Genomic DNA, 26,453 nt, shown 5'->3' with positions numbered 1-26,453 from the left:
TTCTTTTACTTGGACACTTTGTCTCCTATACATCTTCCTGATCTGTCCATTTTCAAATTTAATGTCAAGTTAAAATCTCCTCCCATCAAAATCTTACCATTGGCATTTGACAGTTTCATAAAAAACATCTTGCATAAATTTACTATCTTCTACATTTGGGGCGTATAGATTCAACAAGGTCCAATTTTCTGAATATATTTGACATTCTACCAAAACATACCTTCCTGATGGGTCTTTTACTACATTTTAAATTTTTATTGGTAGATTTTTATTCATCAATTATTCCTACTCCTCGAGCCTTTGAGTTAAATAAAGATGCCACTATTTTACCTTCCCAGTTTCTTTGTAATTTATCCAATTCCTTCTCCACTCGATGTGCCTCCTGTAAAAAGCTATATCTATATTTTTTCATAAACACCAATTTTTTTTATGTTTTATTTGATTTTGTATCCCATTAACATTAAAACTCCAAGTTAATCTTACCAATCATTTTTTAAATCAAATACTCATCCAGCCTTCATCTTCCAAATCCCCCCTAACATAACAACAGTATTATTGTTAATTAGATCTATTATACAAATAAATGTATAGAAATTAGAAAAGTTAGAAAATGAGAAAAGATAGAATTCCCCCGAAAAGGCGCACACTATTAATGCACATTTTTTAACCTCCTTTATTTGTTGGGGTTCTACACACAATTCGGTGGCAGCCAGCAAACATTTCCTTTGCCCCCCCACCCCCAAATCTTCTGCTAACTAATCTCAACAAACAACTTGTCATTTACTTAACTATCTATTATTATCTTGTCTTAACTCCCTACCCTTATAGTTTTAAGTCAAATAAACATTCATCTTTCAGCTTTACTTTCAGATCAATCAGTAAGCCTCTTTACCCCTTACTTCCCACTTTAGCAAAGATTCAGCAAAAGCTTTAGCTTCATTGGGATCTAAAAAAAATTTTTTGCTCATCAACAAGAACATTTTTTAGTACAGCAGGGTATCTTAAAACAAATATGTAACCCTTCTTCCACAATATATCTTTAACTACATTAAATTCCTTTCTCTTTTTCAACAGTTAAAAAATTTAGGACAGGATAGAAAAAAAAATCTTGTTTTCATTGTAGATCATTGGAGTTTGTCTTGCCTTCACTTGTTTAGCTGCAAATTCCAACACACTCTCTCTCACCTCATAGCAAAGGAAATTGACCAATATTGGATGAGGATTTTGAACTTCTTGCAGTTTTGGTCTTAAAGCTCTATGTGCTCTCTTGATTTCAATGTCTCCTTTAAATTCTTTCATTCCCAATACTCGTGGTATCCAACCTTGTAGGAATTTCTTGACCTTCACCTTCTCTCAACCCCACGATTTTCATGTTGTTTCTTCTCCTGTAATTTTCAAAAGTATCCATCTTCTGACTAAATTGTTCCTTCATTGCTTTGGGCTCTGCTTGCAAATGTTTTACTTGATCTTTTAATTGCTGTACTTCAAATTAATTTCCTTTTTATTCTTTCTTCCATAACTTCCAATTTCTTATCCATTTGCTTCAAAGTACTCGACCAGTTACATCTCTAGTTTCTGTCACTTTATCAGATATAGCTAAGAGTCCGTTGCAGTGATTCTTCTGAAGTCTGTTGCAAATCAACCATATACATTTTAACCTCCGAAGCCAGTAGTAGTTTCCTTATCAACTTCTCTGTATCCTTGTTCTGAGTCCGATTCAGCTTCTACCTCTATTAATTCTTCACTAGGTTCACCCCCAGAGCTGTCAGCTTCTGGATAGTTTTTTTTAAATAAAAATGCCTCCTTATTTTTCTTCTCTGCACAGGCGCAAGGAGTCATGCCTGCACAGTAAGTGTTCTTCCTCTGTGAGCAGCGGCCATTGTCAGGGGAGACCTTGGGCAAAGATGCTCAAGGTCTCTCCAGCTCTCTGGCATTCGCTACGAAGAACCATCTTCAGGACAGCTCCAGGCTCATTTTTTGAGGTAGGGCTTACCTCTCTCTCTCTCTCCCTCTCTCTCTCTCTCTCTCTGTCCTTTTCTTTGTCCAGTTCCAATGCTGTAGTGACAGGTTTTTTCTTCTTTGGTGGCATTCTGTTCTTTTCTTCAGCTCTTCCGGCAGCTTCTTTCACTATCCTTCCGAACTTTTCTATACGTTTAAAAAACTATTTTGGGGACAGTAGGGATTCTGTTACTAACCCCACATCATCATGTGGCACACCCCCATGAAAGATTGATTAGAAGATAAATATACATGGGATTTATGGTGAAATTATCATTTGTATCCAGAACTGGCTTGCCCAAAGACAGATGGTAGTGGTGAAAAAATGTTATTCTGGCTAAAGACCCATGATTGGTGGTACTTCACAACAACTTGTGTTGGGACTCTTGCATTATGTAAATGGCTTGGATGAAAAAATATAGATAGGCAAATTAGCAGATGACAAAAATTGGAGTTGCGGAGAGTGTAGAGGGCTCTCAAAAGATAAAGTAGGATATAGATCAGTTACAGATATGGGCAAAGAAATATTAGATGGAGTTAAATATCCAAGTGCCAGGTATCGCACTTTGGGAAGTCAAATGCAAGCTGGTAAATGGCAGCACCATCAAATGAACTGACATTCAGAGAAATCTTGGGCTCCATCTACAATTTCTTGAAAGCAACTATGCAAACAGATAGGGTGGTAAAGGTGGCATATGCCATGTTTAGAGTGAAACATTCAAGTCTGCAGGCATGGTGATTGAAGTAAAATGTAATGCTGGAGAAACTCAGCAGGTCAAACAGCATACTTTATATAGTAACGGTGAAGATACAAAACCAATGTTTTAGACTTGAGCCCTTCAAGTTATGAGCAAAATGTTGGCAGGCACCCAAATAAAATGTTGGGGGACGGGGAAGGAGGAGCACTGGCAAGAGGTATCAGGTGGATCAGGGAAGGAGGGCACAAGAAAAAATAGGGTGGGGGATAGCTCTGTGCTTGCTTTGATTGGTTGGGGCACAGAGTATAAAAATAAGAAAGTCATGGAACAGCTATATAACACTTTGGCGAGTCAGCACTCAGAATATCATGTGCAATTCTGGTCGCCCCACCACAAGGATTATGAAAGCTTTGAAAAGGATACAGAAAAGAGTTTCCAGAAGCTGCTTGGATGAGAGGACACTAGTTAAACAAACAAGGATTGTTTTCTCTGGAGTGTTGGAGACTGAGATGATAACAGATACAAATTTTATGAGAAATGCATAGAGTAACAGACAATAGTTTTACTCATGGTAGACGACTTGCATTTGTGAGAAATGGAAACTTTAAAGGAGATTTGCCTGGAGCAGACTGCCAGGTAGTGGTAGAAACAGATATAATGGGAGCATTCAAGAGGGTGTTAGATAGCCACATGAAATGAAGGGTATGGATTATGTGCAGACACAGGATATTAGTTTAATTCAGGATCATGTTCAGTGCAGTCATCATGGGACAAAGGTTTTGTTGCTGCACTGTGCTACTTTTATGTTGAAATAGAGGTTGATAAATGCAGGAAACAAGCATGGAATGTCATCAGTTAGTCAAGTGAACTCAAAGACACCTACACATTTGGAAAAGGCATCACAGTACCTCAAACACATTCCATCACTTGTTAAAATCATCACCAGTCTAATTGCAACTTTAACTCTGAAATGCCTGGAATTACTTGGAGCAAACTTTCTACCATTTATTTTCTTATCAAATACCCATCTCCTTTACCCGAGGGATTCTCCATAATCTACTACCCTTTCAGGAAAACATTTCTTAAAAAAACTCACAGCTCTCGTCTTAAATAGGAAAATCATTATTTTGAAGCAGTAAACCCTAGTTCTTGAGTCTTAGAAGATATAACTTCAAATCTACCCATGAAAGCTGTTGTTGTGGTGTACTTTGAGCATCTGCAAAAATGAAGAGTGTGAATGGATATTGAGATTTAAATCTGGCAACAGATTTACCAAATTGATTTAAAAATCAAACTGCCAGTGCAACTCAGAAGATCAGGCTGTATCTGTGGGTGAAAGTTGGTTTGAAGCCCTGCTTCAGGATTGAGAAAGGAGGATGATGGACAGCATTGAGAAGAAGGTGGTTGGGGTCAATAGAGACAGCTGAAGAAGATTGATGGAACCATACAAGGAAGGAGGAAGGGGGGAGGAATAGGTTACATGGAGCTGGCGAAATTGGAAAGAGGACTCAAACACCTTTATTTCCAATCCCCTTCCTGTCCACTACCTATGCATACCTCCCATCATATCTCCTCTTCCACTAGCCACCACCCTCCCTCCTGATTCCATAACTCTTCCTTCAGCACCTATTTCCACTTTCACCCCCTCCCCATAAGGTGCCATCTGCCTTGTATTTTTTCTTCCCTTTTTCTGCTTCTACACACTCTTGCCTTGACCTTGCAATGCCACTCCTCTTGCTTCCCTACCAGGATCCATCTGTCCATCATCCACTCCTTTTCAGTCCCCATACAGCCCATATTCTCACTAGTTTCCTTTGACTGTTAATTTCTCTCCATGAATGATGCCTGACTTGCTAAGTTTCTCAAATTTAGTATTCATAATCATTAAATGGAGGAAGTTTAATGAGGACTGAATATTGGACAAATGGCTGACAGCAGAGTCACATGTTGAAGATATTAGAGTTAGTGTCATCTCAACTCATTGACTTAATCCTTCAATACAGTGTCTGGTTCAATGTAATGGGTGTCCTGGGTGGGAGGGGGGGGGGGGGTGGGGTTCCAAAGATACTCTCATGGGGTTAAGCGATAAGCTATTGCAAAACATCTTGTTCAACTGGGTATAGATGAGCCAAACACAAGTGGATGCTGTGATCAATCATGAAAATGGCTGCAATAAGGACAAGGTTGGCATTGACTGGGAGTAAATACACGCTTTAAGAAAGCAAGATCGGGAGGAGTCACGTGATGGAGTAGTGGCCGGATGGTGAACTCCAGCCCTCTCCAGAAAAGTCAGGAAAAACAAGAGAAAATACAAAGGCACAGAAATACAAGTTAAAGAAAAGTGAGTATAAAGGTGGAAAGAAGATGGAGACAAAAGGAGAAAAATCAAAATCAACGGAAAGAAGAGAGGAAGAGAAGACAACGGAGGAAAAAGGTGAAGGCCTTACCTGTCCGAAGAGGCCCGCTGTGGAGAGAGGAGCCCACTACCTCAGGTCGGTAGAAAAAGAACTACAACAATGGCTCACAGAGCCGAGTAAAAGTGCGCAACCGCGCATGAAAAAAAACACACCGACGGGAGGGGGGACCAGCTGGGGAGTCGATCTCCACAGCCGGCAACGACAGCTGCAGAACACCTGCAGCAAGAAGAGACCACAGAAGACAATGGAAACAAGAAAGAAGAGGAGGAAAGGGCATCAAAGAAACAACAGATGGCCAACCCAGAGGAAGAAGAAGAGGAAGAATACAGTGAAATAGATAAAGGGAAAGGCAAGGTAAAGGATATACTTGCTCTTGTTAGAGGATACATGGAGTCATTTAAAGAATGGCAAACACAGGAATTCAATGATTTAAGAAGAAGAATAAACAACACAGAAGAGAAAATAAATAAAATGGATATGACCTTAACAGAAATGGGGAAAAAAATGGACAAGATGGAAGAACGGGCAATAGCAGCAGAAATGGAGGTAGAAGACTTAAAAAAGAAATTGGAGGAATCTAATAAAAAAACTAAAGAGACACAAGAATTACTAGCTCAAAAAATAGATATAATGGAAAATTATAACAGAAGAAATAACATAAAGATAGTGGGCCTTAAGGAAGATGAAGAAGGCAAGAATATGAGGGAGTTTATAAAAGAATGGATCCCTAAGACCCTAGGATGTCCAGAACTACAGCAAGAAATGGAAATAGAGAGGGCACATAGAGCATTGGCCCCTAAACCACAACCACAACAAAAACCAAGATCTATTGTAGTAAAATTCCTAAGATATGCTACAAGAGAAAAGGTACTGGAGAAGACAATGGAAAAAGTAAGAGAGGGCAACAAACCACTGGAGTATAAAGGGCAAAAAATCTTCATTTATCCAGATATAAGTTTTGAACTCCTAAAGAAGAGAAAAGAATTCAATACAGCAAAGGCGATTTTATGGAAGAAAGGATATAAATTTACAATGAAGCATCCTGCGGTATTGAAAATATTTATTCCAGGACAACAAAACAGACTGTTCTCGGATCCAGAAGAAGCACGAAAATTTGCAGAACAATTACAAAAATAGACTGAGGGATGAAGACGGGTAATGAGAGTAAAAATGATCACGATTGATATGTATGTGGGTAAAGACAAAAATAGACTGAGGGATGAAGACGGGTAATGAGGGTAAAAATGACCACGATTGATATGTATGCGGGTAAAGAGGTATAAGAGTGAATAGAAACAATGGGCATACGTGAAAGTATCTGTAATTAGAGGAAAACATAGATAGTATAGACAAGAATTAATAAGGGAAGGTAATGGAATAGAGAGAATAAGGAGGGAATTAAAAGAGTGACCTTTGTGACATATGAAAAGTGAAATCTTTTCTGGGGGGGGCTGGGTGGGGGAAAAGAGCGGTCACTGCAAAATCAGTTGACGCTTGCGAGTGGATTCGCAAATCCAAATGGAGAGGGGTGATGTGGTTGTCCGACAAGGGATAAAGGACAACTCAGGAGGGGAAGGGGAGATTGGGGATAAAGAAGATAGAAATAGGAGAATAAGGAAAATGTTGGATGTTGTAGGAATGTTGTCTGGTAAAGAGTTGAAAATAAGAAAACAGAAATGGAAAAGGAGGAAAGGTAATGATGGAAAAACGGAAAGAGAAGATAAACAAAATATAAAATGGCTACGCTGAACTATATGACTTTAAATATTAATGGAATACATAACCAAATTACAAGGGAGAAACTACTAAATTTACTGAAAAAGGAAAAAATAGATATAGCATTTGTCCAAGAAACACACTTAACTGAATTGGAGCACAAGAAATTAAAGAGAGATTGGGTAGGACATGTAACAGCAGCATCGTATAATTCAAAAGCAAGAGGAGTGGCTATATTAATTAGCAAAAATGTGCCATTTAAAATAGAAGAGGAAATAATAGATCCAGCAGGGAGATATGTTATGATAAAATGTCAGATATATTCGGAGCTCTGGAATCTACTTAATATATATTCACCTAACGAAGAAGATCAAAAGTTTATGCAAGATATCTTTTTGAAGGTAGCTAATACGCAAGGGAACATACTAATAGGAGGGGATTTCAATCTGAATTTGGATCCAAATATGGATAAAACGGGGAAAAAAATTAACAGGAAGAACAAAGTAACCAAATTTATAATTAAATCAATGCAAGAAATGAAACTTGTGGACATATGGAGGAAACAAAACCCAAAAGAAAAGGAATACTCATACTACTCGACTAGACATAAAACATACTCAAGAATAGACCTATTTTTGTTATCAGCTAGTATGCAGGATAGAGTAAGAAAAACAGAATATAAAGCGAGAATGCTATCGGACCATTCACCCTTAATACTGACAGTAAAGCTAGAGGACATCCCTCCAAGAATGTATAGATGGAGATTAAACCCCATGCTACTTAAAAGACAGGATTTTAGAGAATTTATTGAAAAACAATTAAAAATGTACTTTGAAGTAAATACGGAATCAGTGGAAGATAAGTTTATACTATGGGACGCAATGAAAGCATTCATTAGAGGACAAATAATAAGTTATGCAACCAAGATGAAGAAGGACTATAATCAGGAAACAGAGCAGTTGGAAAGGGAAATAATAAACATAGAAAAAAAATTAGCAATAAAGGAAGATACAACCAAAAGAAGAGAATTGGCGGATAAAAAAATAAAATATGAAACATTACAAACATATAAGGTGGAGAAGAATATAATGAAGACAAAATAGAAATATTATGAACTAGGTGAAAAAACACAAAATCTTAGCATGGCAGCTTAAGACAGAGCAAACTAAGAAAATGGTATTGGCAACAAGGAAAAAAGACAAACAAATTACATATAATCCAAAAGAAATTAAGGAAAACTTCAGAGAATTCTATGAACAATTATACCGAACTGAAAACGAAGGGAAAAAAGGGAAAATAGATGAATTTTTGACTAAAATTGAACTACCAAAACTACAAATAGAGGAACAAAATAAATTAACAGAACCATTTGGAACAGTAGAAATACAAGAGATAATAAAAAAATTACCAAATAATAAGACACCAGGAGAGGATGGACTCCCAATAGAATTCTACAAAACATTTAAAGATCTAATAATACCGCCCCTCCTGGATGTAATCAACCAGATTGATGAGACACAAAACTTACCAGATTCATGTAAAACAGCAATAATTACAGTGATACTAAAACAAGGGAAAGATCCACTCTCACCAGCGTCATATAGACCAATATCTCTGCTAAACACAGATTATAAGATAATAGCTAAACTATTAGCAAACAGATTAGCAGAACAGGTACCGAAAATGGTAAATTTAGACCAAACTGGATTTATCAAAAAAAAGACGCACAACAGACAATATTTGTAAATTTATTAACTTAATTCATGCAGTAGAAGGAAATAAAGCACCGGCAGTAGCAGTTGCTTTAGACACAGAGAAGGCCTTCGACAGAGTAGAATGGAATTACTTGTTCAAAGTATTGCAAAAATTCAATTTACCGGAGAAGTATATTAATTGGATTAAAGCATTATATAAGGGACCGTTAGCGAAAGTGACAGTAAATGGACATGTATCAAAGCAATTTAACTTAAGCAGGTCAACGCGGCAGGGATGCCCACTATCACCATTATTGTTTGCGCTAGCTATAGAACCACTAGCAGAATCGATAAGAATAGATAATAATATAAAAGGAATAAAAATAAAAGACAGGGAATATAAAATCAGTCTATTTGCGGATGATGTGATAGTGTACTTAACAGAACCAGAACTATCAATAAAAGAACTATATAAGAAATTGAAGGAATATGGAGAAGTGTTGGGATACAAGATAAACGTAAATAAAAGTGAAGCAATGCCTATGAATAACGCAGATTTCTCAAAATTTAAGGAGGAATCCCCATTCAGATGGCAAATGCAGGCAATAAGATACCTAGGTGTGCAAATAAACAAACAAACAAGGGAAAAACCAGACTGGACGAGACTAGAATTAGATAAAATAGGGGAAAAGATACCTGAACACATATTATATAAATGGGACGAAAAATTGGTACAACATAGAACTTCTCCAGTATTACACCATCTCCTCAATATATGGAAGAAGATTCATGTAGAAAGAAATAAAACAAATTATCAAATACCAAAACTAATATTGACGCAAAATAAGCTACTCCCTTTTACAATAGACAACCTTTCCTTTAGAAAATGGGAAAAAAAAGGGATTAAAAGAATAGAAAATTGTTTTTCAGGAAGTAGATTCTTATCCTTTGAACAAATGAGAGATAAGTACAATATAACTGGAGATACAGTGCTGGCATATTACCAACTGAGATCCTACTTGAAAGATAAATTAGGAAGCAATTTGAGTTTACCAGAGGGAAGTAACCTTGAATATGTGATTACAGATACAATGTTAATCAAAAGATTTATAACAAATATGTATATTAAACTGCAAGAAAAGGATAATGAGGAAACAAATGGTAAAACTAAACAAAAATGGGAACAAGATTTAAATGTAAAGATAAAAAAGGAAACATGGGAGAAATTATGTTCTGGAACGATGAGAAATACAATAAATACGAGGCTGCGTACGATACAATATAATTGGTTACACAGACTATACATTACACCGCAAAAGTTAAATAAATGGGACCCAACAGTATCTGATAGATGTTTTCAATGTAAAAAAGAAAGGGGAAGAACAATTCATGCAATCTGGACATGTGAGAGAGTAGAAAGATTTTGGGATGATCTCAATCAGATATTAAATAAAATAACAGAAAACAATATACCAAAGAATCCAGAGATCTTTCTCCTAAGTAACATAAAAAATAAAGAATTTGGAATTGACTTGGAAGATGCACAAAAAAGATTTGTTAAGATCGCCCTAGCCGTAGCAAAAAAATGTATTATGTCAACCTGGAAATTGGAAGATAATTTGAAAATACAACAATGGTATATAGAAATGAATAAATGTATTCCATTAGAAAAAATAACATAGTTTAAGAAATAATATTGAAATATTCGAACAAGTATGGGAGCCTTACATTAAATACAATAGCGAAAACCTACCGGGGACAAACATTACCTAAGTTGATGAAAGGAGAAGGAAAGAAAAGAATGGACTCTGTAGAATTTCTGGTGTATTTTTGTTGAATGACAACATTGTCTGACTGAATTAATGCAACCTAGATTGTATACCTAAAATGGAGGAGAGGGGGGGGGGGGGTTGGGGGGTGGCTTGGGAGGAGGGGGGGGGAGAAAAAGTCACTGTAAATGTGTGAAAAAGAAAAAGTGTATATCATGGCTATTGTGATTTATGGTGTGAAAAATAAAAAATTTAAAAAAAAAGAAAGCAAGATCAATTTCAGATTTCAAATGTATTGCCAGATGACATCAGATACAACACCCCGAGATTCTTTTTCCTGTAGGCCTGGCAGAATTACTACTTATTGATAATGCAAAACAAAAATCTGTACACAATCTACACATGTAAACAGGTACAGAAATGCAACCGAGTCCTTAAATGAGTCCCTGATTGAGTTTGTCGATGAGGAGTCCGATGGTGGAGGGGGAGCAGCTGTTGCTGAACATGTGCCTCTTTCCTGATGGTAGCAGAGAGAACCAAGTGAATGATGGGTGGTGTGGATCCTTGATGATTGCTGCTGCTTTCTGAAGGCAGTGCTCCCTATAGAGGTCCTCAATGGTGGGGAGGGTTGTGATGTGCTGGGCTACATCTACTAACTTTTGGAGGGCTCTGCACTCAGGGGTATTGGTGCCCCCATACCAGACTATGATACAGATAGTCAGCACACTTTCCACTACATATCTGTAGAAATTTGCCAGAGTTTCTAATGTCATACTAAATCTCTGAAAACTTCTAAGTAGAGGCATTGATGTCCTTTCTTCACAATGCCATTAGTGTGTAGGGTCCAAGAAAGATCCTCTGAGATATTGACTCCCAAGAACTTAAATTTGCCCACCCTCTCCACCTCTAATCCTCCAATGATCTTAAGTCAACAATCAGCTCCTTGGTTTTGGTGACATTGAGTGCAAGGTTATTGTACCATTCAGCCAGATTTTCAATCTCTCTCCTGCATGCTGACTCATCGCCTTTTCTTTATTATGCAACCCAGTAACTGTGGTATCATCTGCAAATTTGTAGATGGTTTTATTGTTGAACTGACCCACGCAGCCGTAGGCGTAAAATGAGTAGAGCAGGGGGCTAGGAACACTGTTGTGGTGCTCCAGCATTGATGGAGATTGTGGAGATATTCTTACTACGTTCTTAAAGAAAACAAGATTGAAGATAGGATTTCACAGAACTGAGTTTATGAGATATTTCTGAGAAAGTTAACAGCATGGGCAGGTAAGTCAGGCGATATTGGGAGCAAAAAAGCAAAGTTTGGCAGTCAGCAACTTAAGAAGAATAATATTGGATGAGTCATGTTCCACTCAGACCGAAGAGCCACTTTCTAAATTACTTCAAAGGTTAAGAGACATACCCCTTCATGAAGAGATTTATAAACAATTTTAATTTATTTGCTCTAATCATATCTTGAGGAATCAGATGATTGACATTTTCTCAGACTTGGAATTTCATTTCCTTCCTAAACTATTGGTGCAATTAAGATGCCGCATGCAAATCAAATATCAGCACTTTGAGCTTGGCAAACGTCTTAAGGCACCTAGTACAAAAGTAGATCAAGGTCTTTTGTGGGGAAAAAAAAATTAGAGATGGGGGAGACACAGCAACTTAGTGAAGGTTAGATTCAATAGGAACAAAATGCTTGAAAATTGTGCAATTGAAGGCAAGATAGTAGGATGGAATAGTCAAGCAGGGCATAACTGCTTATCTACATACAAGGCCACAAAGTTCCCAACAGCCCCAGTGGCTTTAGCCACGATGAATTTGAGGAAGCATTGCAAAGTTGAAGTAATTTGCATGCATGCCAGAAGGACAAGATGTTAAGATTGATGGAACAGTTAAAGACAAAAACTTGAGGAAACCAGAAGAATTGCAAAACATTTTGTAATCATTTTAACTATTCAAGATTTGTTTTATTGCCATGTAATAACACAAAGATTCACCATCAGAACAAATTGCCTCAGTGAGAGAAAGAAAAGAGAGGGAACCTCCCCACCCCCCCCCCACCCGAGTCACAGTGTCCATTGATTCGCCTCCAGTGCTTCTGCAGCCTCCACATCCACGCAGCCTTCAGTCCCAACCCTCGGCAACCCGAGCTCAAAATCCAAACCTCTGGCATGATCAGGAAGCCCTCAGTGCCCTCTCATATCTCTGTTGATACCTGGAACCCCTTCAGCCAGTTTCAAGCCAGTCTCCAGCCTGGTAAGTCTCTTGACCACAATCACCAGCAGCAAGCAGTTCCTCACCTTGAGTCACCAACAGCTCACCACCTGAACAGACCTTTTAAAGCCTGTATGAAGCCGACAGCAGTAGGACTGGGCATTTGAACCATGTGGGGGAGCACTGTGTCCATTTCCTGCAGCACCGCACCAATTATTTAATTAATAAACATTTTTCCAAAAAATTATCAAAAGGTCATACCTGATCACAGACATCCCTGCATGTTGGATATTCTCTTGCTTGGTAACAGCATGATGCGTCTACAGAAATGAGAAAGGATTGAACATTAAATGTTAAGTTTATATATTGTTTTCCACAAGCGAGAAGTATGGGCAGATCTCAGGAATCCTTGCCTGAGAACTGCCCAGAAGCCTATTCCTCCCTGTCAGAAACATTTGTTTTCTATGCTACGTATATTGTATTCGTCTGCATTCACTGTGTCTGTGTGGGGTGTGCATGCGTGCGTGCGCTCATCTCCTATAATTAAATATTCTTCTAATATTAATGGAAGAATCGGTTGAGATTTTTCCATGTCAGGTCAATCAAGACTGGCCAACATCAATGAAACAAAAATGTCCCTCACCTTAAACTCTGCATGATAAATCCATGCAAATATCAAAAATTTAATTGGGAAGGGGAGGCTGAAACACTATAGTCTGCATAGGCTGCGATTGCAGTAAAAGCACAAAATGCTGAAAGAACTCAGCCAGTCTCGGTGTCTATAAGAGGTTAAAATACATTAGCAATGTTTCAGGCCAGAGCCCTTTCTCAAAGTAAGGTACCTTGAGAAGGGTTTAGGCCCAAAACATCTGAAATATCTTTACCTTCTCTAGATGCTGCAAAGCAGAGTTCCTCCAGCATATGTTTTTACTCAAAATTAAATCGAGACTTTCAACCACACAACTTCAATAACATTTCATCAACATTTTTGCCTTTTTTATTCAGTTGACATGCACCAGACTTCATGAAACTGAATTTAAAAAAAACATCAGATCTGTTCATTGCTGCCAAAATCAGCACTGCTCATCCTCAATGATACTGAGCTGTCTCTTCAAACTGCGAATCTTTCTGATGAAGTTACACACACCCACATGCAGTGGTGTCAGGTAGGGCATTGCCTGATTTAAACCCAGCAATGAAGAAGAACTGGAAATATAATTTACATGGTAGTGTGTAACCAGGACAAGTCCAGCAAGTAAATGTTCAGCATTTCTTTTAAATTAGTAAACATTGCAGCCAACATGTACCAATGGTGGAGGGAATGAATGTTTAGGATTCATGGCATTTCAATCAAGTGGCCTGCTTCGCCTGGATAGTGTCAACTTTTTTGGAAGTCATTAGCTTTACATTCAGTCAAGTGGAAAGCATTCCTACTTGTACCTGGCAGAGTGGAAAGGCCTTGTGATGCCAGGAAGCAAATCATTATTAAACTTCTTCTGTTGCCACAGTACTTGTGTGACTGATCCAGTTGAGACCCCAGAATATTGGTGGCAATGATTGGGTCATTGAATATCAGATGTAGGTAGGTAGAGACTCTCATGAGAGATGCTGAATAGCACAAATGTAACGTGGGACTAGGATAACGGACCTCCACCAATCTTCTCTATGGGAGTTACAACTCCAACTACTTGAATGTTTCATCTTTGAGCACAAGAACTTCAATTTTACTAGATCATTGAAATGTCACATGCAATCAAACGTTCCTTTGTCTCAAGGGCATGCCCCCTCACAATTTGGATTTTTGATCAGTATCTGGAACAAGGTTACAATGTGATATGGATCCAATTAGCCCTGGGAACCCGAAACCAGGCATCAATGGTTATTGCCAAATATCATTTGTTAGCACTGTCAACAATTGGTTCCATTACTTTAATGAGTAGATTGGCTGAGTGGTATATAGACATTTTTCCACATTGTCGAGCAACATACCAGTGTCATAACTGCCCTGAAATACCATCTAAAAGGTCCATTTAGTTCTGGACTGCAAGTTTTAAATCCTACAACTGAATTGGGTCTCAAAAGGAAGCCAAGCCAATTTAGCAAAGACTTCCAAGGGGGATCTTGTCAAAGACACTACTGAAATTAATGTACACTAAACAGACTATACTGACCTCATCAATACATTTTGTTAACTCTACAAAAATTTCTATCAAATTCAAACCTCTCCCCAAAAAGGCCACACTGAACATCTTTAATCCTGTCTTTGTATTTCATTACACCTTACACAAAGTTCCACTGCTAAAATTTGCTAACATAAAATACTATTTTCTCAGTGAAGATTAAGTAGTTTTTATTTAAAAACCTCATGCAATTCTAGACTCAGGACCTCCAAGCAAGAGTAAAAACTTCAAAAGTAACAAGATCATCTTAAATGTTTTGCAACTTGTAGGACTTCTCAAAATCTGCCAAATTATCATTTTATTTGATTTCCTTTGCATGGATAGAAAACATGAAAAAATAGAAATAAATCAAAGTTGAACTGCTCTGCATAAGAAAATAGCATACCTTCAGCTTCACATCTGAAGACCATTAGTACTAAAAATAGTAACAAAACTGCTATGCTGCTTCTGTAGGCCATGAGGAAAAGGCTACTGCAAAACAAGGATACAGTGTAATTAGTAAACACTCTGGATAATTTCATCAAAAGTGCATCTTTTAGTTTAAAAACACAATATTGTTGAATAAGGTTTTAATTTCCAACACATTATCTATTATCACACTGATAACCACATGTCATTACAAGGCAAAGATTGCTATATTCTGGATGCCACATTCTATTCAAACACAGCTAGGATTACTGCGGCTCATTTCTTCAAGGGCTAAAATCTTCAATATTTATATTGTTAAAATTACAATGAGGCCCTTGGTTTCTGGTCATCAAGGAAGTTTGCAGATTAACATATACAGTAGCAGTTATTTTACAAGTCAAAGTTCAAGAAGGTTTATCAGCTGTAGACTCATTAGCGAGTAGTTGTTCCCACCTTATGATATTCACAAGGACTCCTCTCAATTCTGTTCAATTTCCAGCCAATATCCTTTCTCATAACACTTAAAACTTGAGATTAATGGTCACACTATACTTTTCCAATGACACCAACTATTTAACTGGCTACAATTGCTTGAAATTGTTAATACTACTACCCTAATCTAGTAGCACTATCTATATACGGATTCAAAAAGCTTTCTTGGATGCCCTTTAAAAATTCCAGCCTCTCAAACACTTTCACTGCAAGGTTTTCCCGGAGTTATTGCATGGAAAATATTAGTCCCCTTGCACGCTAAGACTATTGACCACTGATAATAGCCACTGCCTCTCAGCACTAGAGACTTGGGTTCACTCCTGATCTGAAAGGTTGCGTCTGCATGGATGTTCTCCCCGCAACTCCTTCCTGTTGCTCCAGCTCCTTTTGCTTCCAAAAACATGCATGTCAGTAGGTTAAATGGCCATTGTCAATTGCTGAGTGTGTAGAATCTGGTGAAGTCCAACAGAATAGGAGGATTTTTTTTTAAATAAATAGTATTGATGCAGAATTAATGTAAAATGGATGGATGGTGGTCAGCGAGACTCAGTGGCAGAGGGCCTTCAATCTTTAGGACTGTAATTGTCTTGCATCATTAGGAGAGAATTGATAATTACTTCAATGATAAATCAGCAAGTTTGATTTCTAGGTTCTAACACCATTGAGCAGCATAGGAAAAAATGAACAAGGCAAATAGTTATAAAACTCAAGTCAACTTTTAACATCATTTAAATAGTTCTGGTTTACTTTGTTAAGCAAATACATTAAGATCTTTTTTTTTTTAATGAAACCTTCCCAAATAAGAATCTTTTGGCACTTGCAAGAAAAATTATGATGGAATTCGTCAGTCCATCGGATCACATATCCAGAAAGATTAATCCTCATTCCAACAAAGGAGGTAGCTTTTAGGTAGACAAGGGCAATCTAAATTTAAATGGGTTAACCTGGAATCTTTCATTTCCCCCTATAGAATAGTTTAGTAACTGATTACACCAACCATGGTGCGCCAGAGGAACCATCGGTCCTTAACAGATCTTTTATTGATTTATAATTTAATTGCATCAAAATACAAAGCCAAATTGTCATCAACTTTAGACGCCAGTTCAGCAATTATCTACTAGCAGCGACATCCTCAACTCAGTCTGTCTCTGACTTTCCTTCCTTTGAAATTAAAAAAATCAGAGGCAAATTTAAGCTAAATTTCAGACACAATCCAACCTCCTGCTTTGCATTCAACTTACTGATGTAAAACAAATGCTTGGAACTACTCAGAATATCAGGCAGCATCTGTAGAGAGAAAAAAAAGTATGAAAACTCTTCATAACATTTAAAAAGGCAGGCAAAACAAATCTGCAAAAAATAAAAACAGGGCAAATGTTAAAAAAAAACATTAAAATTTACTAAACATTTGGAGATGGTGTCCAAAATTATATCTTACCCAGTAAAATGAATAAATCTGATAAAATAATTATTAAGTGTTAGCATGATTATGATCTAGAAGTGAGTTTGCAAAAGAAAATCTGCAGTACTTTCTGCATTGACAAAGAAGACTGCTCGTTCTCAATACATGCAAGCAGCTGGATCACTCAAATTAAAAAATGAGAAAGGAAGGCAACATTTTCCTGTCTATGTGAATGGCAAGGTGAGCACAACAGAGAAAACTTTTTTTGGGACGGGGGCGGGTGTGTGGCATGATGGCATAAGTGGGAGACGTGAAAGTACACCTCTCCCAGGAGTGCTAATTAATAACTAACTTATTTTTTAAAATTTTTTAAAAATTAGTAAGATTTAGGAACTTACCTGCTAAGTTTTTAGTATGGCTTCAAAGAAGGAAAAGGCACAGATAAAAAAGGTCAGAAAATCAGAAGTAGTTTGGCCCACCTTGATGTTGGAGCGTCGGGCTCAAGTTCCTCCTCCATCAAGCCCGCGTACAAGTGACACTGGCATCATCCCGCTGGGGAGCCGAAGAAGATGGCACTGGAGTCCAGAATAGAACCAATGATCTTCAGCTTCAGGAACAATCACGCATGCACAAAAGTTTGCACATGCGAGAGCTGAACAAGCCGTTCCTCTATGGAAAACAGTTGAATCAACTAAAGCTGCTGCCAGCAGGATTGCCTTACAGGGTCAGCCTCTTACAGAATCCAAGACAGAGTCTGAAGTTCATAGAAGTAATTTAGAGGAGGTCAACGAAGAAGACAACGATGAACAAGAAGGGGAAATTAGGAATATTAGGAGGAAATGAAAAATTATACTAAAGTGGTTGATAAAGTTAAAATTCAGAAAAATGAAGAAAATATGCAAGAATATAATGAAGTGGAGCAATGTAAAGATGCAGTTCATGAAATGGAAGACTGTTATGGCATGGGACATGGAGAGGAAAGAGCTTTTGTTAAAAAAAAATTGATATACAGGTACACGATCCTTTATCCAGAACCGTTAGGGGACAGTGAGTTCTGAATTTCGGATTTTTCCAGATTTTGGAAAGCCCGCCCGAATTGTGCTGCTGTATCCAACCCCACTCCCTTCCAGTCGCCTGGCCGCCTCCCTCCACCGCGGTTCATCAGCCGCCCGGCCCCCCCCCCCGGTACCCCCCTGTCAGATTTTGGAGTTTTCTGGATTTGAGATGTCCAGATAAAGGATCGTGTACCTATACTGGAAAATCATAGCCATAGAAATAACGTGAAGATTGTTGGGTTGGTTGAAGATTTGGAAGACACTAATCCTGTACAATTTTTTCAAAAATGGACCCCAGAAGTTCTGGGTCCCGAGAATTTTCTGAATGGAATTGAATTGAAGAGAGCACATAGGGCCAATAGAAAGAAGCCATTACCAGGACAAGCCAAATGCTCTGTTCTGATTAGATGTTTACATTATCAGGATAAAGAAATAATATTGAGAGTGGTCGTCCAGAATGCCTGAAAATATCAGGGCACATTAATAGTGGCTAAAAAAAAGCTTTTTTTTTTAAAAAAAGTGCAGATTTAGGTATGACAGTAATAAAAAGAAGAAGAGTTTAACCCTGCCAAATCAGTTTTGTGCAAATAAATAAATAAAATGAAAGTTTTCTTTTTAACCTCCAGCTATACTTAGTGTTTTTTGGGGAAAATCAGACACAATTCTTTGCAAATGCGATGGAAGGTTTGGAGTTCGTAAATTTTCTTCCAACTATTAAACAAGATCAACAAATGGATGTACAGTACTTGGGCATTCAACAAGTTTCATCAGCTCAACATGAGGTGACACAGGCTGCAGGAAAAAATATTGATGCCACAAGAAACTGAAGAGCTCGATGATGATCAAGTGAATAGAGAGCTTGAAGAGACTAAATGAAAGTTTTTTTTTTAAACAAGAGACTCATTTAACAGAAAAGGAACATCAAGTGGTAGCCTCAACATTCAACTCGAAAGCAGGAGTTGTGATATTAATTAAGACTTCACTTGTTAAACTTCAAAAGGTGGTTACGGATCCTGCACGGAGATTTGTTTTTACTGAATATCAAATTTATTCTGAAATGTGGACACATGAGTATTTATGCACCAAATATAGACAATAAAGGTTTATTAACAATACTTTTATGCATTTAGCTGAAGCTCATGAGAGGTTTTGATAGGAGGGAATTTTAATTGCTGTCTTAATCGAGTGTTGGATAAGTCAGTAAGATCAGTTGTAAGAGCAAAAGCAGCAAAGATGATTTTGAGTTTGATGAAAGATCTGAATTTGATAGATATTTAGCAGAGGTTAAATCCAAAGGAAAGGGTCTATATTTTTTTATTCAAAAAGGCATGATTCTTATTCGAGAACAGATTTATTTTTAACATCAGCACAATTGCAAGGAAGAATTATCATAAAGAATAGAATTCTCTCATCACTCACCACTTCCAATGGAATGTTTGGTCCCTAAGAAAAATCAGTTTATAGGTGGAATTTTAATTCTAAATTGCTGAAGAGAATCATTTTTGAGACTTTAAGGGAACAGAATCAAGATTTCTTAGAAATAAATTCTCAGTGGACAATAACTTTGTTCTTTGGGATGCTATGAAGGCATATACAAGTTATACAGCAGAAAATTAAGATTATATAAGAGGTTGTCCAATTGTAAAAGGAAATAGAAGGTTTGGAAAAGGATTCACAAAGAAGGGCTTCTGGTGAGAAAAGGAGAATCTAATAACAAAAACTTCATTATAATATGATTCAGACTTGTAGAACAGAAAAATTAATTGAGAGAACTCAACAAAGGTATTAGGAACTAGAAGAAAGGGCTCAAAGTTCTTGCTTTGCAGTTGAAAATGGAACAAACTTCTGGAATAATTAATGCTATCAAAATGAATTTTAAAAAGACTACCTGTAAACCTCAAGAAATTAATGATTTATTTAAAGATTTTTATTTCAATTTATACAGAATCCCAGTTTACATGTGAGGAGATTAAAATTGAGAATTTTTTTAAAAATCTCAAATATATATCTAGTTTGAATTATCGAGATTTAGATGTTCCCTTTATGGCAAGTTAGTGAGGTATTAAATTCATTGCAGAGTGTTAAGTCAACAGGGGAAGATGGTTTTCCCACCTGAATTTTAAGGACTTTTTAATACCTCCTTTTTTATGGAAGTGTTAAAGCAAGTGGCAGAATCCCATTCTCTACCGGAATCTTTTTCAAATGCAATTATTTGGTATACAAAAGAAATATAGAGGTCCGTTAAAGCCTACATCTTATAAACCAATACCATTGCTGAATACAGATTATAAAATTATACCTAAACATTTTATCAAATAAAGTAGCTAAATATTTACCAAATATTCATATGGATCAAACAGAGTTTGTTAAAAAGCGACAATCTGATGACATTGTTGCTAGACTAATCAATTTAATTCATTTAGCTCAGAAAGGGGGTGACTTAACTGTGTCAGTAGATTTAGATGCAGAGAAGGCTTTTGATAGGTTAAAATGGAATTTCTTGTTGAACATTGGAAAAGTTTGGTTTTGGACCGACATTTATAAAATGGGTTAAATTTTATATAAAAATGTCTGCAAAAGTGCTGACTAATGGACAAATTTCTACTTCTTTTCAATAACTAGATCAAGTAGACAGGGATGTCCTTTATCACCAGCTTTGTTTATTTTGGCATATAGAGCCTTTAGCCGAGTTATAAGACAAGACTAAGATTAAGGGTATGAAGGTTAATCAAGAAGAATACAAAATATATTTGTTTGCTGATGATGCTCTGGTTTATTTGACAAACCATATGAATTTGTTGCGTCAATTACATATAAAATTGGAAAATATGGTGAAGTATCCGGGTACAAGATTAATTGGGGAAAAAGTGAAATTTTGCCCTTAGTTAAGGATGGCTATACTCAAAGCAAAAAGGCCACCTAATTTAGGTTGCCAGATGCTGGAATTAAATATTTAGGTATTAAAGTCGATAATTTATATAAATTGAACTATTTACCAATAATATTAAGGAGCATTTGAATAGGTAGAAATAACTTACCTATAACTTTAGAAGGTCAAGTTAATTGTATTAAGATGAATATTTTTCCCTAGAATTCAGTATTTTTTCCCCAGTTGATCCCCATCTCAATTCCTCAAAAAAATGTCTTTATAAAAAGAACTTGAATACAAGTGTTAAGAAAGTTCTTATGGAAAGGAAAAATGATGGCTTTTTTTTTAAATTGACTTGGAAGATTTACAACTTCTCCACTTTAAGAATTATTAGAAGGCAGCTCAATTGTATGGTTTGGTGTAAATAAAATTCCTGCTTAGGTTAATATAGGATTTAATGTACAGGATTTTATTTAAAAATGTAATTCAAAATTGTTGGTGGAAAGAAGAGACATCGGTTTTGAAACATTTGATTTAATAATGGAATAAAATTGATTATGAAATAGGTATGAAAGCTTTAATTTCTCAAAATATTCCTTCATGTCAAACTAGACATTCCATTTTCCATGGATAATCAATTTCTGATGACTTAGATGCGATGGGTGTTGAAAGAATAGAGCATTGTTTTGAAGCTGGAAGATTTATTACTTTTGAACAAATGAAGAATAATCTACCAAATAATATTTTTTTCTGTTGTTATCATTAAGGCTTTTTTGACTGATAAAATAAGTCCGAGTTTGACATTACCTAGTCAAAGTGAATTGGAATTATTATTCATAATATAAATAAATTTCTCTGTAATAATGCATAAAATACTTCCCAAAAAAAACCCTAAAATAGGGGTGCATAAGATTAAGGAGGGAAGCGGATTTAAATAGACAAATAGATGAGAAAGATTGAATGCAATTATGTAGAGATAATATTAAAAAATTTTTAATGTCAGATACAAGTTAGTTCAATACTATTATTTGCATCAGTTATATTTAACTCCTCAAAAATGTACAACAAAATTGATCCCTACATTATCAGATTCATGTTTTAGATGTATGACAAGAGGTTGGATCATTTCTGCATTCTACATGGAAGTGTCCCAAAGTTAAATATTTTTGGTTGGAAGTTGGAAATTTTTAGGAACAGGGGACAAGTTGACACACGATCTGATATTATTTTTATTGGGTAATATAGGACGAGAAGACCTAAATTGAAATAAACTATGTATCAAATTGAATATGTACAAATCGCTTTAGCGGTTTCTAGGAAGTGCATAGCTATTACTTGGAAATCAGATACAGATTTAGGGAAGGAGAGATGGAATGCAGAGCTTCGTAGCTGAGATTACTAATAATTTATGAAATAAATCAGGTATTTTGGAAAACATGGTGCCCATATTTGCAAAATGTAATAGACTCTCTGAAGACCCCATCTCTTGGTAACCTCCAGCATCATTATACTATTAAAAACTTCATGATATATAGTTTATCCTCTTGACACTCTCCAGTTTTTCTCTCTTCTATTTTCTTTTTCCTCCTTTTTTTGGGGGGCTTGGAGAGGGGTGGTGATTTTGTATACCACATGTATAATTTTTGAAAGTTTTTTTTAATTGAAGATATGTATTTAATATTGTGGTTTAAAAATTGTTAAATAAAATATTTAACAAAAAGTAGAAAACCTGGTTAACGAAGGATATTGAAACTCTGATCAGGAAAAAAATGCACATGCCAAATGTAGGCAGTTGGCATCAAGCAAGCCCCTTTAGTAAAAGGAATGCAAAGTCAGAGCTTATGATAGACCTGGCTATGTTTGTCACAGTATTCAACGACATCACCAATCTCTTCGAACTCCTTAGAAAGTAGAGGCTTTATGTGCCTTCTTCATGGTTGCGTCAATTATGCCAGCTCTACATGATGAAGCAAAATACCTATTATGGCACCACCCATCCAGATTCTCAATCTTCATTCTGAATTCCAAAACGTCATTTCCAGTTATTCAGCCAACAATGATGGTGTCATCAGCAAATTTGTCGATAGAATTGGAGCCAAACCTGGCTATACAGTCATGAGTGTACAGGGAGTAGAGTAGGGGATAAAATGCCTATGCTGACGGTCACCAAGAAGGAAGCATGTTGCTGATTCACACTGATTTGGGTCTGACAATGAGGTTATCAAGGATCTAATTCCCAAGGACAGAATCCCAGATCCTTTAGATTGGTTGTAGATTTTGACATAGTGGAAAGGTTAGTTAAAAATTATGGTTTGTTCAAGATAGCTCAATGAAAATTAGTCTCTTTGAAAGTAATCAATTACTTGAGACAAATTCTTAAGTGAAGCCATTACTCAACTGCCAGAATAGATGCAAAAAAGGCTTCCTCCTAACTTAAAAGCATACAGATATCCAAGTTGCAGTTCTGCAAAAAAATGCAGCAGATTACCAAACTAACTTGTGGAGATGATTTTGCTATAATTTAATAAGATAATGAAGTAGATAAATAAAGCCAAAGAACTATTGTTTTCACTGTTCAGTTAAACATTACATTTTGTTATAATAGAGCAGGACTGATAACATAAACTTGACAATTACTACATAATTGGAAGAGATGCTCAACTGTCTGAGGTACTTTCAAATGATTGGGCTAAAGAAAGTGTTAATTATATGGTGTGTATTATTTACAAAACATCGATTTGCTGTTTTGGTGAATTCAATCACACTTCCAAATGTTTTTTTTTTATATAAATCAGTCTGAAAAGTTTGAAGCCTGAGCCAATTCCCCTTAATTTTCTTTAAATTTTACTACTCATAAGCGCTCAAATGAAATTCAAACCAATCATTGGACTTCATTTTTCACAAGTGAAATGTATTACCAATGAGGTCTGTGATTTTGATTCAACGAAACATTTGAAACAGTTCTCTGATCAACAGACAGATACAATAAATTAAGTAAAATAATTAAATAAAATGATACCAACCTAAATTAGCCCAATTCCTCCTTCACAACCAAGTCACACAAATATTCTCTATAATTAGCAGTGATGGCAGAAGGAGGTAGCATTGCTTGGAGGGTCCCATTTACCTTTTCATCCTATAATACAGAAATAACAACTTGTAAAATACTTTTTCCTCTTACTACTTCTCACACTCCACCACAAATCACAATTTGAATCCTCCTTATGTTGGTCATTTTACTCTATGTCTATGATACTTTTCACCATCATATTTTCTGCTTCAAAGTACCCAAACTTCAGCAAAATGACATCTATTTCCAGGAGAGATTGAGAGTGGATAGGCAGGATGTAGGAGACACTTCCCAGCTTCTAATATTTCTCAATCTCAAAACATGTCACCTTCCAAGTAAGCTTTGATATTCCAAATTGTATCTTATTCATCCAAATAAATCAAACTTTGTAATTGCTGCTGTAAATAGCTTTAATTTTTCATTGATAAAAGTGAATAAACATTTTCATAGCTTCGCACTTCATAACGGAGTAAAAAGCATATTGTAAATGATAATGATACTCAACTTCAAACAAATATAAATGAATTAAAATGATAATAAATGATTAATAATGAAATAATACTGATGATGAATAATAATGATAATGAATTCAAAAAGTTTCTCAAGAGCTCATATCTTCCAAGAATGAGAAGAGAACTCCCAGTCCGCTTGGATATTATGACACAGGACATCTAAGTAATTATGATAACTCTACAAAAACAATTAATCCTTAAATTAGGTTAATTAACATTTCCCCACCTCACTATAGACTTTATTCTCTTCTTCTGGCAGATGAAAAACTTTGTGAACATATATCAGGCTCCATTAGTGACTGCCTCTCTCACAATCAAAAAGAGTCAACCTCCTATTTCCTATTCTGAGAGTCACTCGAATGCTATTTGAGGGTGTCAAATAATTCATACGGGTTCATTAAATAAGAAATGCACTGTCAGGATCAATGAACTAACATCTGCTATTAGTGAAATGGATCAACACTATGCAGTTTGTTCATCCTCAAAATTATACAAACATTTTGATTTACAAGCAAAATTTGATCTTATATCAACTACACAGGTGGAGTGGTGACTAATGCAAATTGTGGTTCACATTACAAACACTGGGAAAAGGCAAGCCACCTATTAACCCAATCACTGAAACGTCAAGGCTGCATCAAGGCTGATACTGTAAATTAGAGACCCCTTCAATAATATAACATCTGATCCCGTGGAAATCAATGCTGCCTTTAAATTTTTCTGCTCATCACTCTACAAATCCAAATAAGATTCTGATGACACCAAAATGAACCAGTTTCTTAATCTTACAAACCAGATTAAGGAACTGGATGCCTCACTCACTATGGAAGAGATTACGCTGTTGATTAAAGCAATACAGTCTCAGAGCTCCAGGCCTGATGGATTTCCAATGGAGTTTTATAAAAAGTTTAATGATAAACTAGTCCAATTATTACTTTGTGTTTTTTTCATATTTTGTTTAAAAATTTTCCATACATTAATAAACAATGTATTACAAAAATTTAAGATGCAATTGTTACATGATGGTTATAATCCCTCCACCCACATCCTTCCCTCCAACCCACAAATAAATTTATAAACAAATATGTAGTAATATAAAAGAAAAAAATTCAGGGATTTCTCAGAGGAATGTTATCCAACACAGGATTCCAGAATTTCTACAATTTTGAGAAGATCAACGCAGGTTTTGATGAGCAGGAAGAACACGACGAGATATTTATACCTAAAATTTGCATATACACGTGTAAAATTTGCAAAAATACACTGTGGCGGTCAAAGCAGTGGAAGAAAAACACAGCCACCATGTTGAGGGTCATTAACGACTGTTTTTATTCAAATTCAGCACGCTCCTTTAAGGGCAGCATGAGCTCAGTCACCTGCTATATTGTGACGTCATAATCGCTGCCCAGGGTGCGCGCTGGAAGGGATGCTGGAGTCAGAGAGAAACCTCTGACGATGCCATTTCCCCATGGCTGCCCCGCCACGTGGCAATACAAGTGGGGCCGGTTCAAGGATCTGCACCTCCACACAACCCCATCCCCCCCCAACCCCGAAACGGCTACGTGTCCTGTCGCTGGCAGCCAGCCCCAGTGCTTGGGCACGGCCGTCTGCACCGGCTGTGATGTCCAGTCCACTGTAAAAAGTTCTTCTCTTCCCCCCACAACGTCAAGGGTGAAGGTCCCGCCAGACTTTGTATGGCCCCTCGTACAGTTGCTGCAGCTATGCACCTTGTGGTCCTCTCCGCACAAAAACGAACTGGGCTGAGTCGAGCTCTTTGGGGAGATGAAACGGCCGGGTGCCGTGGCGCACTGGGGTTGGGGGAAGCTAGGGAGGCCAGTTGCCTGCGTAGGTCTGCCAGCAGGTTTTTATCAGTGGCCGTGATGTCAGGGTCTGGGCCAAGAAACTCACCCGGCAGGGAAAGTGGTGCACCATAGACCATCTCCGCTGCTGAAG

At 36.8% G+C, this 26,453-nt stretch overlaps 1 protein-coding gene across 13 annotated transcripts in view; it reads right to left on the bottom strand.

The window, feature by feature from the left end:
• reck (reversion-inducing-cysteine-rich protein with kazal motifs) overlaps positions 1-26,453 on the bottom strand; it is a 198,153-nt gene that overhangs the window by 134,425 nt on the left and 37,275 nt on the right. For 11 of the 13 annotated variants that reach the window (XM_069920608.1, XM_069920610.1, XM_069920611.1 and 8 more), the window contains 4 exons: positions 23,942-24,054; positions 16,834-16,879; positions 15,078-15,163; positions 12,774-12,832 (listed from right to left, as the gene is read on the bottom strand). In XM_069920608.1, the coding sequence (XP_069776709.1) occupies positions 12,774-12,832; positions 15,078-15,150 (132 nt within the window). In that variant the 5' untranslated portion in view covers positions 15,151-15,163; positions 16,834-16,879; positions 23,942-24,054. Of the gene's footprint in view, positions 1-12,773; positions 12,833-15,077; positions 15,164-16,833; positions 16,880-23,941; positions 24,055-24,726; positions 24,863-25,722; positions 25,810-26,453 lie in introns of those variants that run through there. The other 2 variants (XM_069920603.1, XM_069920612.1) reach the window with 2 other exon arrangements.

This window comes from Narcine bancroftii, chromosome 2 (genome assembly GCF_036971445.1).
Source record: "Narcine bancroftii isolate sNarBan1 chromosome 2, sNarBan1.hap1, whole genome shotgun sequence".
NCBI classification, from domain to species: domain Eukaryota; kingdom Metazoa; phylum Chordata; class Chondrichthyes; order Torpediniformes; family Narcinidae; genus Narcine; species Narcine bancroftii.
Note: the sequence above shows the minus strand (reverse complement) of the source record. Positions and strands in the feature narration are given on the sequence as shown.